We start from the raw sequence: 18,331 nt of genomic DNA on the forward strand, positions 1-18,331 counted from the left end.
GGCATGCTGGCATTGGCTGTCCCCATGTCTGGATGGGGCTGCTGGTGAGTTCTGCAGGTTTAGCAGCCTCTGGAGCAGGTGACAGGCAGCACTGTGCTGCACCTGTGCAGAGGGCTAAGCACGACTTCTGCAGCCCCAGCTCAGCCAAACTAGTGAAGTTTGGAGGTTCAGGTCCCCAGGCTGGTGAGATGGTGACAAGGTGATGAGCTCTGGCCATTTATCTGATGCCCAGGTTGCAGGGGGAAGCCTCAGTCCTGTAAAAACACAGCTGAGCTGTAGCCAGGGGCAATTTGTGGCTGTTCCCCTCTGCTGTGCTGCAGGAGAAGGGGAAAAGTCTGATGGGTTTTGGGTAATCTTAGGGAGGCTGAGGTGGTTCCAAAAATTTTGTTGCCTTCCTGCTGCCCCCTCCCTAAACCTGATTTTATGTTTGGTACCTGCCCTTGTTGTCTTGCCCAGCAGCTGCCTGATGAGATGCCAGGGCAGGGGAAGAGGCAGCCCATGCCTTTGGAACTGCCAGAGAGATGGCTCTGATGGGATTGGGGTGCTTGCCTCATGCCCTTGCTCACCTGCAGCTGTTTCCCAGGAAGCACAGGTCAGGGTGGGATAGCAGAGCTGGACATGGCAGAAACCACAGGCAGAGTGAACTCTATGTAAGGTAACTTTATTTTGAAACAGCTTTTCAGAACCAAGTAAGTAGAACACAAACTCTGCTGGTGCTTGGCATCAGGGGCTCAGTGAGACCACCCCACCTTGGCTTGGTGAAGCTGCCCTTGGCTCCTGCTGTGCCAGGGGCAGCTGCCCTGCATCTGTACTGAAAAACAGGCTGGCATCTGGGCAGGGATTCTCTGGAATTGCTCTGGCTTGGCTTTTGCTACAACCCCCTTCATGAACCAGAGTGTTGGACAGCAAGGCCAATCTTGGAAGCAACCAAATCATCTGGGAGAGCAGAACTGCAGGCTTTAAGATGAAATCCAAGTTTCATTCCTATTTAACCACCCCACTGAACCTGCTGCTGTGGGATGAGGGCAGCTCAGCATGATTGCCCTGTCTTGTCTGTCTGATTTCCTCCCTGCCCTGCCTGCAGCTCTTCTGCCCCCACTGACAACGATCTGAGATCTGTGGCCTGTGCTTGCCCAAATCAGAAACCCAAATTGAGGCAGGCTGGTGACGTGTGCTGGCAAGAACAGGAAATACGTGGTGCTGCTGCTGCAGGGGACAGCTGGATCTCTGGACAGAGGGTCCCTGAGCAGCAAACTTCCTGCAGAACTGGCTGGGTGACCAACACAACGGTGAAACAACAACAAGGAGGAACCAACGATGGGAAGTGCTTGTCTGACCAAGGCCAAGCTCGGTGTCTTGCCTGACCACATCCGGCCAGCTGCTGAGCCAGGACCTGTGGCTGCCCAGGGCCAGGTCCTGCTGCTCACTGCAGGAACTCCTCATACTCCATGGGGAGCAGGGAGCCCTCAGAGGAGCCTCTCCTGGCTGCTCCTGCTGCTGCTGCTCTGGACGTTTGGAGGGGAGAAGGAGCCATCAGCAGGGGAGCCACTGCAGCTTTGGCTCTGCTCTGAGGCTGCAAGACAAAATGCAAATCCTTGTGAGAGGAGGAGCTGCTACACCCAGCTCCTGCAGGGCACAGGGAGCTGCCTGCAGTTCCCCTGCTGGAATCTGAGCCCATGCAGGCTGCTCACACACAGGACTCACCTGCCTGGGCTGGTGCCGCTCCGGGCGCTGCTCCCGGGGCTGGGGCTGCTGCCTGTGGGGGGGTTTGTACAAGGAGCTCTTCAGGTATTTGTAGAGGTTGCTCTTCAGGTGCAAAGGGTTGTAAGCAACTTCCACTTCCAAGCTGTTCAGGGCACTCTGCTTGGAAGAAAGAACTTGAGTTTGCTACAGGGTGTGATGGGTAGAGGTTGTGGGGTTTGCGTGTTTGTGATTTTTTTGGGTTTCTTTTTCAAGTTTATTTTTCTTTGACAGTGTTGGAGACACTCCAAGCCACCCTGCAGTGAAAGGTAAAGGGATTTTTGGCTGTGCTGCAACCCATAAGGAGCACTCTTAGCTGTGTGCAGAACAAGAGGCATCTCCATATAGATCCTGATGGATTTCAACATCCCCTTGCAGGATGCAATCCTACCCTTTCCCATGCCCAGAATCAGCCAACAAGCTGGAACACCCTTTCTGGGCACTGTCACCCTCGACTCTGCTTCCCAAAGCCTCTGCAGACACACAGCATTGCTCCAAGGACAGGTGTTTGCTGTCCATGGAGAAAGCTGTCTGCTGGGAAGCAGTTTTGGAGTGCTCTATCACACTGCAGCTGTCACTAGACATTGTCACAGCCATTTCCTTCTCTTGTTCTCTTGCCGAGATGATAAGGAGCTGATAAGGAGGTGATAATGAGTGACTCACCTCGATGGGGCCCCTGACTGCCTCGGGGTGCTCAGCCAGGAGGGCTGGGAAGGCTGATGGCAGCAGGAGCTCTCTGTTGGCCACAGCTTTCACCAGGAGAGTGGCAGAGTCAGAGGGGATGATGACAAAGTAGGGATGCACCACCACGTTCCAGTTTGGTCCAGTGCTCTGGGGCTCACGTCTGGCCAAGAGCATCCACTTCCTTTTCTAAAGGGCAAAATCCAGGTGTGAACAACAGGCAACAGCCACTTCCTTCAGCACTGCCACTCAGGGCAGGCACACACACGTCAGGGAAGGGAAACTGCTGCAGCAGGGCTGAGGACATTTGTTTGTGTGGCATTTGTTTTGTGTTTTAGCAAGTCAGTTGTTAAGAAAAACACCCAATTTTGCTTCATGGCTGATCAGTGACAGCCACTTCTCCACATTCCAAGCCTTGGTTAATTCTTTTTGCTGTTAAAGTCACAAGTTTAACTCCAGCCCTGGCATTTGCACTTCACACCTCCAAATACTCATTTCTGGTTGGTTTTAGGGTCTTCCCTAAGGTCTGATGAGCTGTGGCTTTCCATCAGATGACCTTTCCATCAGATGAAAGGATTTACAAGCCTAACTCTGGCCCATGAGATGAAGCTGCAGCTTTTAAAATATTTCCTGGTGCACCAGACAGATGTTACAAGGTGTGCACTCACTGTTCCTGCATCACACTGCAATTTTCACACACTCACCAGGAGATTGTGACACAAAGCATGGAAGCTGTGCTGGTTTGTCTCCAGTTCATCCCAGTCCAGCTGCCAGCAGCTTGTGGGCTTGATGATGAAGGGCAGCCCATAGAGCACAGACTCACAGACCCCTTCAGACTTCAGAGCCCTGCCAGGATACAGCTCATGTTAGTGTCCATCACTGCAACAACAACTGCACAGCTTAGGAATTAAGAATTAACTTTTTTTCTTAGAAATACATCTCAGAAAAGACACTGGAGAGCATCTCTGTGCTCTGCCCTGTGCCATGAAAGCAAATTCTTAGGTAAAATCACAGTGCTGTCAGGCTTTGCTTAGGCTCTGACATTCTATTAATTGCTGTGGCCTCATTATGTAATGAGAGAGCAGAATTACTGCAATAAAACATTTCACTGGGGCAAAAGGACTTTTGCAAGAATGACACCTGTGGTGTCACACTCACTGAATGCTGTGGTGACACCAGGTATAACTGTGGTCTGCACATGGGCTGTGCTGTTCCATGAGAGGAAGATTGATGGAACTGGGGTTTTTTCCCACCAAAATTTGGCTCACCAGCACCCCAGAGCCTCCTGGTGATGTCAGCAGGCCCCAGGATGATGTTGCACAGGGAAGTGAAGCTTTTCTTACCCCCTCTCCCAGTTAGGCAGTGGAAGACAAGGAGCAGCACTCACTTGAGCACCCTGAGTTTGTGCAGAGCTGTGGGAGGCCAGGCTGCCACGTGCCAGGGAGAACTGGGATCTGCTGCTCTGCCAGTGCCTTCAGCTGGCCCTGAAAGCCAGGCTGGGTCCAGCAGCCTCTCCTGCAAGTCACACTTCAGGCACACTGGGAGAAGGAGAATGGTTTGGGTCGCTGGGATTGGCAATGTTTGGCACATGCTCAAAGCACTTAAAAATCAATGTTTTCTAGCAACTGTTGGGGGGAAGGAAAATACTAAAGGCTGACACAAGGCATCAACCTGTCCCCAGGTCCCTCTGCAAGACAGCTTTTATTTAAGTGCAGCTCTGGCACAGACTCTTGGTTTAGAACACAATTTTTAGGGCTGTTCAACTCTCCAGATCTAAAAGGCTCCATTTTACTTTGGGCTGTGAATTCACATGCCTCTCCAGGCCCATTTTTGCTGCAGGATGGAAACAATTACAGCCTCAGCAGCCATGGCAGCAAAGCAGCAGCTGAGGATTTTCCAATTATCCCCAGCCCTCACTTGGGTCTCTAAATGAGAGGGAAGATGCCCATAGGACAATCCTGGGTAATTTAAAGCTGAGGGATTCAAGAGCTCCTTGAAGGGGAGAGAAAATGAAATACTTAAGGTGTTCTTGGGTGCAGCAGCATGGCCAAAACCTCCTGAGGGAAGGAGGAGATGGAGCTGTTCCCTCTCTGTGCCATGGTCAAGGAGCCAGGTTTTAAACAGCATCTCCAGGCTGATGACATTGTCCTCTACAGTTTGCACCTCAATGTCCATTCCCAGGATTGCCATGTCTGCAGGAAAAAGGAAAAAAAAAAAAAAAACAGGTGAAAAAGCATCAATGTTTTCAGCCAGCAAAAAGATTTCTCTGGTTTCTCATACCCAGCAATTATTAAACTCCTTTGTTGGAGGTGCAGACAAATGTGGTGTGATGTAGCAACAATTTTTAATAGGCTGGACAGCAGAGTTAGACAGGGTATAAACAGGATAAACCCAAAAAAACCCACAAACATTACCTCAGAGGTGCAGAGCTTGAAGTCCATCAGATAAATAAAAAATTAAATGGGATAAAATAAAGTGAAGGGGAAAAAATCAATTTGAAAACTGCATAAGACATGCAATATAACCACTTGTAAACACAGAAGGTAGAGTGTGCTAGCACTAATAGCTTTACCATGCAGCCAGGATGTGGAAAGGCTTTCTGAGAAGATGAATCAATAGCAGAAATAGCCTTTTCCACCCTTGTGTTTACCAGGCCAGCAGGGGGTTTAAAAAACTCCATCTACACTGAGAAATCTTTTCTTTATGCATTAGCATTTCTAATGCCATCTGGCAAAGATGATACTTATGCATTAAAAAGAAAAAAAAAAAAAAAAAAAAAGCAAACCAAAACACAAAGAAAAATCCCCAGAAATGAAATAATTTCTAGCTGGCAAATAGTCCAGGACTGCTGTAGTGAGTGTAATTCTTCAGATGCTCTGCAGGACACACTTGTTGGCTCTCCCCACCTCCCAGCCCTGAGGAGATTGTGTTGGTTGTGTCTCTGTAGCAAAGCAGATTCCACTCCCACCCACAACAGGAGATCTTTCACACTGCCCTTGCTACTAAAAACTTTTCCTTATCATCCTCCCTGCCTGCCAGGACTTTTTAATTTTTTTTTGTTCTTTCTTTCTTTTTTTTTTAGTTGGAAGTTGCTCTCCATGAACTGAGCTGTTCCCACTGCCAGCCCCTTGCCCTGACACTGAATCTTGCTCCCATTTCCCTGCAGAATTCACTCTTGCAGGATGATCCTGTTCTGGATGAATTCTTTACAGATTTTAGACTTGGGCTTCTCTCAGGGATGTGCACTGAAGAGGACTTTAACAGCTCAGAAGACAAAGCACCAGGAAATTAACTTTAATTAATTAATTTTTACAAACAGCAAAACACAGCTGACAAAGGGAATTATTTTGGGGCTGGTAAATACTTTAGTTCTTCCCTCTGTAAACACTTCCCTGTTTTTTTTTTTGTTTTTTTGGTTTTTTTTAACTTTTTCCTCTGTAATAGATATTTAATCCCTTACACATCTGCAGCTGGCACAAGACATGACAATTTTAAAAGAAATTCACTGCAATCATTAGGAAAACCAGGTTGGGGTGCCAACATTTCCTATGCAATGGTTCTCAAACTTCCTGGAGAAAGGAGCCCTGGGGCTTGCAGAAGATGGGCTGTGGTCATAAAAAAGGCATTAGTGCTTTGTCTGCAGAACTTGTTTTTTTGTTTTTATCAAACAGAAAGAGCTGGGAGCAGTTATCTCCAGCAAATGCAAATATTAACCTTTGTTAGCAGAAGGTCTGGCAAGGCTCAGCTGCTTCAGGGAGTGGAATGGGGCAGGGGAAAAGAAAAAAAAAAGAAAAGAAAAAAAGGAAAAAAAATAATAATATCAATTAGAGACCAGTCCATCCAAAGGCCAGATATCCTGTTGGTCACTGCCCCAGATTATTCCCACCTCAATGTCCTGCTCTCCATGGGGTTTAGTTAAATGAGTTTGCTCTGATTCTGAGATCTGAGCATGTTCAAAGCTCTTCTAAGATTTGCCAATGGGGGGTTTTCAAACCACTGAAGTCTTTTCCAGCTGCACTAACCTGGGAATGAGCTCATGGAGGGGATAACCTGCTCTGGATATTAAAAATAAAAGTAGGCTCAAATACCCCCTCAATAAACTAAAGGAAGAAATATCCTCAGTGAAATGAAGCTCTTGATTAAGTGCAGCATCCCAATATTTGTTTTCTGGTTCAACACAGCACTAATCCTGCACTTCCTGTATGAGGAATTTTACAAATTCAATGCTCTTCACTGGAATATTCTATAGTAAAATGGATTTTTTTTTTTTTTCTGAAACAGAAGAAGGGAGCTCTAATGGGTATCATAAACCAATTTGGTTATTTTTTCCAATTATCTCTTTCTTTTCTTATAAAGCAAATAGTTATCTACTCAGAAAATTAGATTTCCATCACTTGACATTTCAGTGGCCTTTATGTTCACATTTATGTTTTTATTCCATTTACTGGGTGAAAGGGCTACACACAAAGAAAAATCCATTTTAAAAAATATTATGGTGAGGTTTTGCCTTCCCTAAAGCAGCCCTGTGACAGAGAGACCCAGAGCATCTCCTCCTCTGTGGAGCTTGAGCAGAAATTTTCTATTTCATCCACAAAAGAAAATGAACAGCAAGAGACAAATAACACTGCCTGTCCCTCAGTAAAAAACAAATAATAGAAAATAGAAAAAAAAGAAATAATTTTAATCCCTTTTCTCAGGCTGTACATTGCTGGGAAGAGTTACTGTCACTGACCAAGCCTCTAAATTAGCGTTAATTAGTTTTTTTTTTTGTCTTTGATACAGTTCCTGTTTGCTGCTGCTGCTTTTCTCCATGCTCAAACTGAAAATGTACACTGAAATGTACAGAAAAGCAATTTAGTTAGCTATTTTAAAAATATTTTTATTAATTTACTTGAAAGAGGAGATTTTTTTTCTAATTTAGGGAGATTTTTTTCCAAGAAACAGTTTTCTTGTGGTTTTGATGTTATAGTGATTAGTTGTTTGGGAGAATGGAAATTTGATTATGATGTAAATTCTTTTTAATAACAGTTTTTTTACAATTATTATTGAGGATTATATTAAATTATGAGGCACACTTTTAGGATTATAATAGTTGAAATAAAAGTTTATTTTTGAAAACACAGTTGGGTTTTTTTGGGGGGGAGTAGTAGGGATTTTTTTATTATTTAAACTTGGGGGATTACAGTAATTTTAACATATGTTTATTATGTATTTGTTAATTATATGTTTGTGGTTTAGGGTAAATTTGGGAGAAAACTTTTGAATGGGGTTTTTTTTTAGGAAACAGAATTGAAGGAGAAGAAAGGAAAGGAAAGGAAAGGAAAGGAAAGGAAAGGAAAGGAAAGGAAAGGAAAGGAAAGGAAAGGAAAGGAAAGGAAAGGAAAGGAAAGGAAAGGAAAGGAAAGGAAAGGAAAGGAAAGGAAAGGAAAGGAAAGGAAAGGAAAGGAAAGGAAAGGAAAGGAAAGGAAAGGAAAGGAAAGGAAAGGAAAGGAAAGGAAAGGAAAGGAAATTTCCTTTAATTAACTGGGTGTAATTATTAAGAAATTTTAAATATAAGTTACTGGAACTGGGATGTAGGGTAGGATGAACTATATATATATTTAGAACAAATTTTAGTAGCTTTATAAACTTTTATAAATCATTTTTCAGAGTGTGTTGCCCCCATAACTTTTTCTCTTTAACCCCCCACAGTCAAACTGTACCACACATGAATTTTAAGTAATAAATGAAGTAATAACTGAGGTCTGTAAGTTCTTCAAACCCCAGAGAAGTTCTGTGGTACAAACTTCCTCCAGGCAGCTCCCCCTGACCTAAAGGACATGAAATAGCCCAGAGGGAAGTGGCAGATGTTGGAGCAGAGCAAGAACCAGTGGCTGTGCTGCTGCCCAAATTCAGAACTTCCCTAAAATCACCTTCCACTCACCAGTGCTGGGCTCCTCTGCTGGCACACCCTGCTCCACGTCCTCAGGCTGCAGGAAGTCTCTCTTCAGAACCTCAATGACCTGGATTCTTCTCAGGCTCACCAGGTCTACATCTTGTAATTTCTTTTCCAGCTGCTTTACCATGTCTTTGCTGGGCTGGCTGGTCAAAACTGTGATCTGAGACACAAATCAGAGAATTAAAAAGATGCCTCTACCCCAATTCTCTCTTGAGAAATGAAGGTGTTGAGTAGAAATTTTGCTGGAATAGCTCATCTATTCAAAAGCAGATTTATAAGCAATTTTTTTTGAGCTCTGGCTCACATTTAAGCCAATATGAAATGGATTGAGAAGTTCACTGGAGGAACTCTGTGCTTTGCACTTGTGATCACTGAATGTGTGTAAGAAGGGACTTGAACATTAATTATAGGTTAAATAAACTAAACTTGGTCTTCTCCCTTGAAAGCTGAATAGGAATTTTATCTTTTTTTTAACATATACAGTATATCCTAAAGGTATTTCCAAAGAGAGCAGCAGCAGGTGTGATTCCCATCACCCAGTTTTGGTCTGATACTGAGAAAAGGAAACAAAAATTCAACTTGTTCTGCATAAAAAAATGCTTGTGATTGGAGGGGGAAATTGCAATCACTAAAGTAAGTGAAGCAGAAAGAGGCTTTTTTTTTTTTTTTGAAACATTTTTTTGGCCTTTTGTAAGGGTAAAACTCTCTCCTGCCTGTCAGTGATCAGAGGCTGTCCCTGCAGCATGTCTTACATCCCCTTGCAAAGAGAAGTACAATAAAATTGCATAATCTAGAGGAACAAGGATTGCTTAGGGGAGTAAAAACTCTCTATAACCATGAATTAACTTAATTTTTAATGTAGCTTGTTCCTTCAAGTGTACTAGAAAACACCCTGGATTTTGTTGTGTGTCAAAAAAGGGTCTTGTCTGTGTTCCAACTCCCAGCTTTAGAATTAAAGCACAAATAACCTTTCAAATGGTCAGGAAAAATACCTTAAAGCCCCAAGAAACACAGAAAATCAGTAGAAAAGTTTCCTGGACAGACACTGGGAGTGAGTCTCAATTGCACAGTGTGACTCTGTGAGACTCTGGGAGGGCTTAAGGACCTAAATGTGGGAATCTCAATTTGTTTTTTATGACTGGCAGGTGGATGCTGAGCCTGTGGAGTCTGAAATGCAAAATTTTGGAGATGATATTTTCTACTGTCCAGAGGAAAACACCATTTCTGTGTGAGTCCTTTCCCCTTGATAACTCCCTGTCCTTTTATGTCAGTTGATACTGCTTAAAAAAATACTTCCTCCTGTGAACCTTGCTCTGCTTTCTGCATTCACACATCTGATCTCATGTGTTGTTAGAAACTTCCCTCCCCTTCATGCAAAAACACACATTTCAGAGCTGAAACCACAGCCACCAGTGTCCAACAAAATCTATCAGATCCTGGACCAGGACAGCTTTCCCTAGAAAAGATTCCCCAGGAATCTGTCCAGAGGGATTTGAGGAGTTGATATCTTCCTTCAGGACTTTTGGGCAGTGGATCTCTGAAAATGCCAAAGTTCTGAATGCCTCCATTTTTCTGCACGTTCACTGCAGACGAAATACACATTTACACAACACCATGATGTGGGATGGCTCCCACTCCCTTCCCAGCATCTCCTTACCTCAAGAGAACTATTTGTGGAACCTCCTGCTGCTGTGTGCCTGCTGTACTGCTTGAATTGCTGCAATCCATCCTGCACAGCTTGCAGCACTCCACTCCCTCCCTGGGGGAAGGAGCCTTCGGCCGGCAGCGAGCGGAGCTCCGAAATGCAGGCTTGAATTCGGGCAAAGTTTTCTCTCACTTGCTGCAAAACAGGGTTCAAGGAGCAGGAAAAGCTGGTGAATAGCATGAAATACTTCTCCATAATGTGGAGGAGATGTCAGCTCAGCCCAAGAACTCAGAGATGAGACAGTCCCAGCAGCTGAACATTGTGGCCACAGTGAACTCTACCAAATTTATTTAAAGCAAATTGAGATACTGGTGCCAGAGGTCACCTTCCCCACTGAAGAGGCAGCAGGTGAATATTTCACTAGTTTGCTTCAGGTGTGTGGAGCTCTGAGTCACTGCAGCACCCCTGAGCCATGGTTTGCAGGGGGGGCTTTCAGTGGGACTGAGTAGGAAGCTGCAAAGGCTCTGCTCGGTCCTTACTCAGTCCCACATTAATTTTTTTGATGTTTAAATGCTGATTTCTTATCTTGTCAGTCATCAGCTTTCATTCTGGCTTCTCTTTCTTTGCTCACCCTGCCCTTTCCAGAGAAGCTTTATGGACTCCCCTAGTGGGGACAGCAGTGGGAACAGAGACCAAAAACAAGCACTGAGGAAAGATTAAAACCAGGCCAAGTGTGTGTGACACTTCCCCATGTACTCTCCCCATCTCTATTTTCAGCTCTGGGGTTTTCCTGACTTCATGATTTGTCTAACAAGCACCCTTTAACAAAGCTCTGAAAAACAGCTTCAGTACAGCAGCTGATGTCTGCTATTGGAATGCAGCACACCCCCCCCAAAAAAAGCAGAGTGAATACAAAGAATGGCTTGGAAATTATTAAAATGATTGTAAAAATGTTTTGCAGTTAAACTTATAATTTATTCTTGATTTACCAGCCAGAACAGAGAAGGGAGCTACTTCTATTTAGAGGAAGAAAGAATAAAATACAAGCATGTTCTTCAATCTAGTCAGAAAAGTAAATATATTAAGAAATCCCTGGAAGATAAAACAAATAAATGCAAATTAGGAATGAGGTAGAGGTTTCACAATGACAAGTATTAACCACTGGATGAAATTATCAAGAGAAGCACTTGATTACCCATCTTGTCTTCAGATCAAAGCTAGATGGCTTTCTGGAAGGAAGTTTTAATGAGATAGGGGTACTTTGGTGAAATATAATATCCTGTGATATGAACAAAACAAAACAGTGATCTAAGGGCTCCTCTGTCTTTAAAAACTGTGACTATCAAAATGAGGAATTGTTGTTTAAATAAAAAAGACAGCTGATCAGGAGCAGCAGTCATGAGATTATCCTTGTCACATTATCTATAACCTTTTCTACAAAATAAACACCAGCATTAGCCAGAGTCTTCTTGCTGATCACATTTGCTAATTTACTCTTGACCTCTGCTTTTTTTTTATTTTTCTCAAGATTTGAAGGCTTGACAAAGCTTTTCAGCATGTTTCCACCATTGCTGCATAAAGTGCAAGGGTTAATCCTGTGTGTTTACACTGATGTGTGAATGGGAGTGCTCAGTGTGGTTGTTTATAACAGGATGGCTTCAAAAATTCTTGTGAACTTTAAGATGCAGATTTGTACTCCCAAATTATTACTGCAGAGCTGCTACTCTATCTACTTTTATTCCTCTGCAGAGCCTTAAATGAAATCAATATTTGTTTTTACTGACTTAGATCTCTACATTTAAAATCTGTGTGAATGTGGCACTTAAGTGGTGGATTTGGCAGTGCTGGGTTAAGAATTGGATTTATTCTTAGAGAACTTTTGCAGATAATTCTGTGATTTCAGGATGTTTCTCAAATTCAGCACAGATATTTTAACTCTGCACCTTTCCCCTTCAATATCTAGAACCTCTCACACATTGATAATATTTGTCCAGTGTCCAAATTATTGCAGCTCAAGCTGTGTGTGCTAATCCTGACAGAGAAGCAGCCCAGCACAAAGCAGCACATGAAAGGTGCAACAGCTGCTCCAAAACACATTTTAGGAAGGAACAGCACAAAACTTAATTTATCAGGTTCACAGATCAAAAATGAGACTCTTCCTTTTAAACTTTATCCTTTCACAAAAATTCCCCTCGCCGTGAAACGATCGGCTGGGTTTCAGATAGAAACTTGCACACAGAGTTTGAGATATAAATTTAGATATAAATCATAACTTTTTTTTTTTTAAATAAAAAAGAATCTGCAGAGCCTGGGGCATACCGTGAAGGGCAGCAGACACTCCTGCTGTGACTGCACCACGTAGAGGCTGAGCAGGGGCACTCTGCAGGGTCCTGCCAGGCCACAGGCCAGGCACAGCACATTCTCCAGAGCCTCAGAGAGCACTGAGCAGGTGTTGGCCCAGGAAGGGGAGGTGACATCCACCACCAGGATGTGACATGGCTGCTGGCTGGGAGATTTAGCAGCAGGAAAAACTCTCCGTGGTTCTGAGGGGAATTTTCTGGAATTCATGGCTTCTGCAGGTGGGTGTTACATGCACGGTGAGGCATCTGAATGGGAGAAAGAAATAAAACCAGCAGTGAGTGAGTTCCTCCCTTTGCCATTCACTTGAAACACAGCTCAGTAATAATTTAAACTCCCACATCCTTTTTCTCCCAACCAATTGCTGGCCATACTCTAATAAAACCCCCACAAAAAGCATGAATGTTTTCAGTAATGAGGCAGAGAGGCTCTTACAGGTGCAGTTTCAGATGTTGTGTGAGGTGAGCCCCCAATCTGGAAAACAAAATTGGCAACTCCACCTCCTAATTCTGTACTGGCACCCAAAGCCCAGGGAGAACAGTCCCTGTTCCTTCATCCCCAGCAAAATGAGACAAGTAGCTGGAAAAGCCAGGAGAAGCCAGCAAGAAAATCCTGCATATCCATGAATTTTTGCTTTGTGGGTGTGAAAATCCAACTTTAGTCCTTCAGAATGTCAAACAGCTGGGATGAGCCCCTCCACACACCTTGAATATCATTTGTTCCCCACCCTCATCTCCCTTCAACCCCTTAAGCACAAGGGCATTTTCCTGCTAAAAATTTTATTTTTTACTCTGTGAGCAAAGCCTTTCTAAAATCCTCTCTTCACTAAATCCATGCAAATCATTCAGTGGTGTTTCTAAAGTTACAGGAAATGCTTAATAAAAAAAAAAAAAAAAAAGTTGGTATAACAGCAGACACCTTGATATGAGCTAGGATATATTTTTTTTTTCTTTCTACAGTTTTCTTCCCAGCAGAATTAGTAGAAATTTGAATAAACTTTGGATTTTCAGCCTTGGGCTCTGGTCAGAACCCAGGCCTGTCATTTGTGTGGTGTGTTCAGCTCACACAAACAGCTCTTTTATGGTCTCCAAGGAGACAAGATACTGCATTTCCTACAGCCTCCAGCACTTTGGAGTAAGAATTTCTGTGAGGCTTGGGAAGAAATGAGTTTCTATCTGGCTGAAGAATCATCAGGGGAAAAAACAAAAAAATCTGAATTTTTAGGATTCCTTAGGATGCCTGTCAGTGCAGGCAAAACAAGAGTGATCACATCCTGAATTTCAAAAATTGGGTTAACATTTCAGAGCTGATGAAAATGTTAAAAATACAGATATAGATCATGTAGGTATCTTGCTTTGGTTAGTCCTCTAGTGTAATCTGATTGCCAAATGAAAAACTGCCAGATACCACTTTAATCAGTGTTTCTCCTGGAGCTTTTCAATTTACAGCAGAGTTTACTCAATTACATCACTGAATCTGGAATGGACTTGTCTGTCTGAATTTTCTGTGATGAGGCTTCAATGCTACTGAACTCTGCAAGTCCCCAGAGCTTTCTTAAACAAGGAAACAAAACCCATCCTGTCAGAAATCCACATTTCCATGGCCTTAGCATTGGTTTCAGACAGGAAAATGAGCTTTGATGCTGAAGCAGACCCAGTTTTCCTAATTTTGATTTAATTCTCTCATTCTTGGCACTCTATACAAATATAAAAATATGTTTATTTTTAATTGGTTTTGTTAAAATAGATCCCCTCATCAGCACCTTACCAAATTTCTTCATAATTGTGGTGTCTTAATTAACCTCTGCTTAGCAATATTAATGTGATTTTAGATACATCTCTAAATATTTGACAATATTTGACCTCTTTTATAGCTCTAGTGAGGCTGGAGAACAGGGGAATTCTGTGGAATGTGGTTGCTGTGGTGAAATGACATCCTGATTTAGGCATGGGGTGGGCTGACAGAGCCCATCCCCAGGGATTCTCTCCACAATTCCCTGAAAATTGTGAAAACTGTGAGTTCTGGCAGCTGATTTGACATTAAGTTATTGCTCAATAAAACAGAACTCTCCAGGTGTCAGGGCTGGTGATGTGCATTTTGCCCAATGCAAGGAGACACAAATACTGCAGAACTAGAAAGGAATTTAAAAAAAAAACAACTTCTTTATCGTGAGTGATTTGTGACTGAAGACACTCTGCACATAAAAAAAAAAAATTAAATAATATCCAGGTCTAAAATGGTGTAGCACCAAAGTCACTGGTTAAAAAGGCTTAAGGAGAATTGGTTTTAAAAAGTTCCATTTTCAGAGTAAGCTTCAAAACCCTGGGAAACAGGAATATTCTCATGTGGAAAACAAATCAAGCTGCATAAATGGGTTTATTAGAGAATAAATTGCCTGTGCAGTGTGGATGGCCTCTGGTGTGAATCCCTTCTTTCCACCTAGCCTAGAAAGGAAGGTATTTATTTTAAAAGGTCAGGATGAATGGAAGAATAAAGTCCAAAAAAAGCAAAAGAGTTCACAGAAAATCAAGCTACAAAAACCAAAATTATTCCAGACCCTATTTAATAGAAGATATTATGTGTTACTCTATTCATCAGTGCTATAATCAATCATAAATAAATGGCTTTGGGCTTGTGCTTTTATTGACATAAAATATCAAACCTTTGTAAGAATTGTCACTTTATATTAGTGTTAAAATCCCTCATTATAACCTTTATAGGTTTCAGGGGATTTTTTTTTTCCTCAAAAGAAGAGGAACTATAACATTGTAGGAGCTTTGAAAAAGGCATTTTTAAATCCTGAATCACTAAAAATGTGTAAAAAATAACAAAATTTTAACCAGTGTGTGGACAGAGCAGCAGCACAAGCCCAAACTCCTGCAGAATTCCCAGATGGAGGAACAGCAAACTCCAACCCCACTACAAGAGCTGTGTTATCAGGGGGACCTGTGCTTGATTGACAAGCTGGAATTCCCAGAATTAAACCTGATAAGAACTGTAATAACTCTGTGATCAGATTATGGGCACAGCTAATGAAGCCTCACGGGGCAGGGGCTCCATCTTCCCTGGCATCTTGATGAAGAATCTGGGATGACACACACACTAACCTGATAAAAACCTGCATAATTCATGGGCTGCAGGCAGGGAATCACCACTGAGGCTGCACAGAAAATCCTGAGACAAAAAAAATCCTGCAGAGAAAAACCCACGTGCTGGAGGAATTGTCCTCCAGCTCCCTGCATTTCCATGGCTCCCACAAGCCTGGATGTCACCTCAGAGTCTGAAGTTTCAATCTTCCTGTGACTTTTTCATATTCATATTTCCTGTATTGTTTTGGTTTGTTTTTAGAGTTTAAAGCAGCAACACTCCCTCACTGGTGGCTGGATCCTGGCAGCAAGGGAAGGCAGCAGTTGTTCCCATAGGAACACCAGGATGTGCCAAGGTCTCTGCAGGGACTGGGATGTACTGGGACTGGGAAAGATGTACTGGGATGTATTGGGACAGCTTTGTAGGGATTGGGACACCTGCACTGGGCTGTACAAGAATTGGGAAAGCTGGACAGGGACAGATGTACTGGGTTGTACTGGGATTGGGACACCTGTACTGGGCTGTACTGGGATCGGAACACCTGCACTGGGCTGTACTGGGATTGGGACAGCTGTACTGGGCTGTACTGGGATCGGAACACCTGCACTGGGCTGTACTGGGATTGGGACAGCTGTACTGGGCTGTACTGGGATTGGGACAGCTGCACTGGGCTGTACTGGAATCAGAACACCTGTACTGGGATCAGGACACCTGCAGTGGGCTGTACTGGGATCAGAACACCTGCACTGGGATCAGAACACCTGCACTGGGCTGTACTGGGATCAAAACACCTGCACTGGGATCAGAACACCTGCACTGGGCTGTACTGGGATCTGAACACCTGTAATGGGCTGTACTGGGATCGGAACACCCGCACTGGGCTGTGCTGGGATCAGAACACCCGCACTGGGCTGTACTGGGATCGGAACACCCGCACTGGGCTGTACTGGGATCGGAACACCCGCACTGGGATCAGAACACCCGCACTGGGCTGTACTGGGATCTGAACACCTGTAATGGGCTGTACTGGGATCGGAACACCCGCACTGGGCTGTACTGGGATCGGAACACCCGCACTGGGATCAGAACACCCGCACTGGGCTGTACTGGGATCGGAACACCCGCACTGGGCTGTACTGGGACCGGAACACCCGCACCGGGCTGTACTGGTACCGGAACACCCGGGACCAGCAGTGCCGTGTGTGCTGCGGGGCCCAGCCCGGCTCCGTCCCCGCCCCGCTGCTTCCCGGCTCCGCTCCTGCTGCCGCCCCTTCCGCTGTGGGGAGGATGGATGGGAGGGAAACCCAAACCCTTGATGGGACATTTTGGCGCTGCAATTAAAGCTAAAACAGGAATAAACCCCTCTGCCCCATCTGGTTTTTTTAAGGTGCACTTTCCACCCCTGAATTTTCCACCTTTTCCTGTGCTTGGATGCCTGAGCTGCATTTCACAGAGAACTGAGCACTAATTATGAATCCCCACAGGAACACGGGCGATGCTTTTCACCTCCCAACTCCAACCCCCTGGGCGAGGCTTTCCCTCAGGAATTCGGGAAGCAAAGGGAAGCGCCGTTCCTGCTGCGGGAGGGCCGGGCCTGCAGCCGATCCCGATCCCGGGTGGATCCCGGGGCTGTTCCTGAGGGAATCCAGGGAATCCCGGCCCGGACCCACCTGGGCGGGGCCGCTTCCCGGGCCTGTCCCGAATCCCGGTGGATCCCGGGTTAATCCCGGGTGGATCCTGGTGGATCTCGAGGGAGCCTTTTCCTAATCCAGTCCTGAATCCCGGGTGGATCCCGGGGCTGTTCCTGAGGGAATCCAGGGAATCCCGGCCCGGACCCACCTGGGCGGGGTCTTTTCCCGGGCCTGTCCCGAATCCCGGTGGATCCCGGGTTAATCCCGGGTTAATCCCGGTGGATCTCGAGGGAGCCTTTTCCCGGTCCTGTCCCGAATCCCGGGTTAATCCCGGGTTAATCCCGGGTGGATCCCGGTGGATCTCGAGGGAGCCTTTTCCCGGTCCTGTCCCAGATCCCGGGTTAATCCCGGGGCTATTCCTGAGGGAATCCAGGGAATCCCGGCCCGGACCCACCTGGGCGGGGCCTTTTCCCGATCCTGTCCCGAATCCCGATGGATCCCGGGTTAATCCCGGGTTGATCCCAGGTTGATCCCGGGGCTGTTCCTGTGGGAATCCCGGCCCGGACCCACCTGTGCGGGGCCTTTTCACAGTCCCTGTCCCCAATCCCGGGTTGATCCCGGGTGGATCCCGGGCGGGCGGGGCCTTTTCCCGGGCCTGTCCCGAATCCCGGTGGATCCCGGGTTAATCCTGGGTGGATCCCGGGTTAATCCCGGGGTTGTTCCTGTGGGAATCCAGGCCCGGCCCCACCTGGGCGGGGCTTTTTCCCGATCCTGTCCTGAATCCTGGTGAATCCCGGGTGGATCCCGGGTGGATCCCGGGTGGATCCCGGGCGAGGCCTTTTCCCGGTCTGTTGGAGTCAGTGAGTCAGGGATCTCTGAATTCTTCAGAGAGAAATCAGAGTGTAGAGATTGAATAAGGTTTAGTAGGAGCTGCAGTGTTTTTAGTAAGTGAAAGGCCTCAAATACCACAGTAGTAGCTTGTGTTCTACTGAAGGTTGCATATATATATACATATATATATACTATACTGATATCTTCAGCAGAGGCTCCAGGACCACAGACAGTGCTTAGACATAATAGAGTTATAGTAAAACTATTGCTTATATTTCTTAGATAGAATAAGATAGATTCTATGCATAATGTTATACGTAACCTGGTGTGCTAAGAAACTAGAATTGTAATAGGTTAGTGAGTGATGGTCTGAGCTTGCATCTTAGCTTGTTGGAGAAATCCTATATAAGACTATGTATG

The 18,331-nt window shown here is 45.0% G+C and overlaps 1 protein-coding gene across 5 annotated transcripts; it reads right to left on the bottom strand.

Annotated features, from left to right (window-relative positions):
• Positions 1-646: 646 nt before the first annotated feature.
• Positions 647-17,706, bottom strand: M1AP (meiosis 1 associated protein). Of its 5 annotated transcripts, none has more exons than XM_079306096.1 (10): positions 17,651-17,706; positions 12,324-12,610; positions 10,017-10,199; positions 8,345-8,519; positions 4,440-4,613; positions 3,809-3,959; positions 3,126-3,267; positions 2,404-2,610; positions 1,705-1,863; positions 647-1,573 (listed from the first exon to the last, which is right to left on the bottom strand). In XM_079306096.1, exons 2-10 carry the CDS (start codon positions 12,570-12,572, stop codon positions 1,424-1,426), a joined length of 1,590 nt encoding a protein of 529 aa, XP_079162222.1. In that variant the 5' UTR covers positions 12,573-12,610; positions 17,651-17,706; the 3' UTR covers positions 647-1,423. The 5 variants fall into 5 exon arrangements, with proteins under 5 accessions (XP_079162222.1, XP_079162221.1, XP_079162223.1 ...); XM_079306095.1 differs by lacking the exon at positions 17,651-17,706 and adding an exon at positions 17,535-17,585; XM_079306097.1 differs by lacking the exon at positions 17,651-17,706 and adding an exon at positions 17,289-17,312 and having other exon boundaries at positions 1,705-1,860.
• Positions 17,707-18,331: the final 625 nt, after the last annotated feature.

Source organism: Erithacus rubecula, assembly GCF_903797595.1.
Source record: "Erithacus rubecula genome assembly, chromosome: 5".
Classification (NCBI taxonomy): Eukaryota; Metazoa; Chordata; class Aves; order Passeriformes; family Muscicapidae; genus Erithacus; species Erithacus rubecula.

Excerpts from the sequence above, each read along its gene's own strand:
- M1AP (XM_079306096.1), bottom strand. The coding sequence starts at position 12,572 with ATGAATTCCAGAAAATTCCCCTCAGAACCACGGAGAGTTTTTCCTGCT. Across the intron at positions 3,960-4,439 it reads TGCACCCAAGAACACCTTAA|TGTGCCTGAAGTGTGACTTG; the intron begins GTATTTCATTTT and ends TCCTTCTCCCAG. Across the intron at positions 1,574-1,704 it reads AGCGGCACCAGCCCAGGCAG|CCTCAGAGCAGAGCCAAAGC; the intron begins GTGAGTCCTGTG and ends TTTGTCTTGCAG.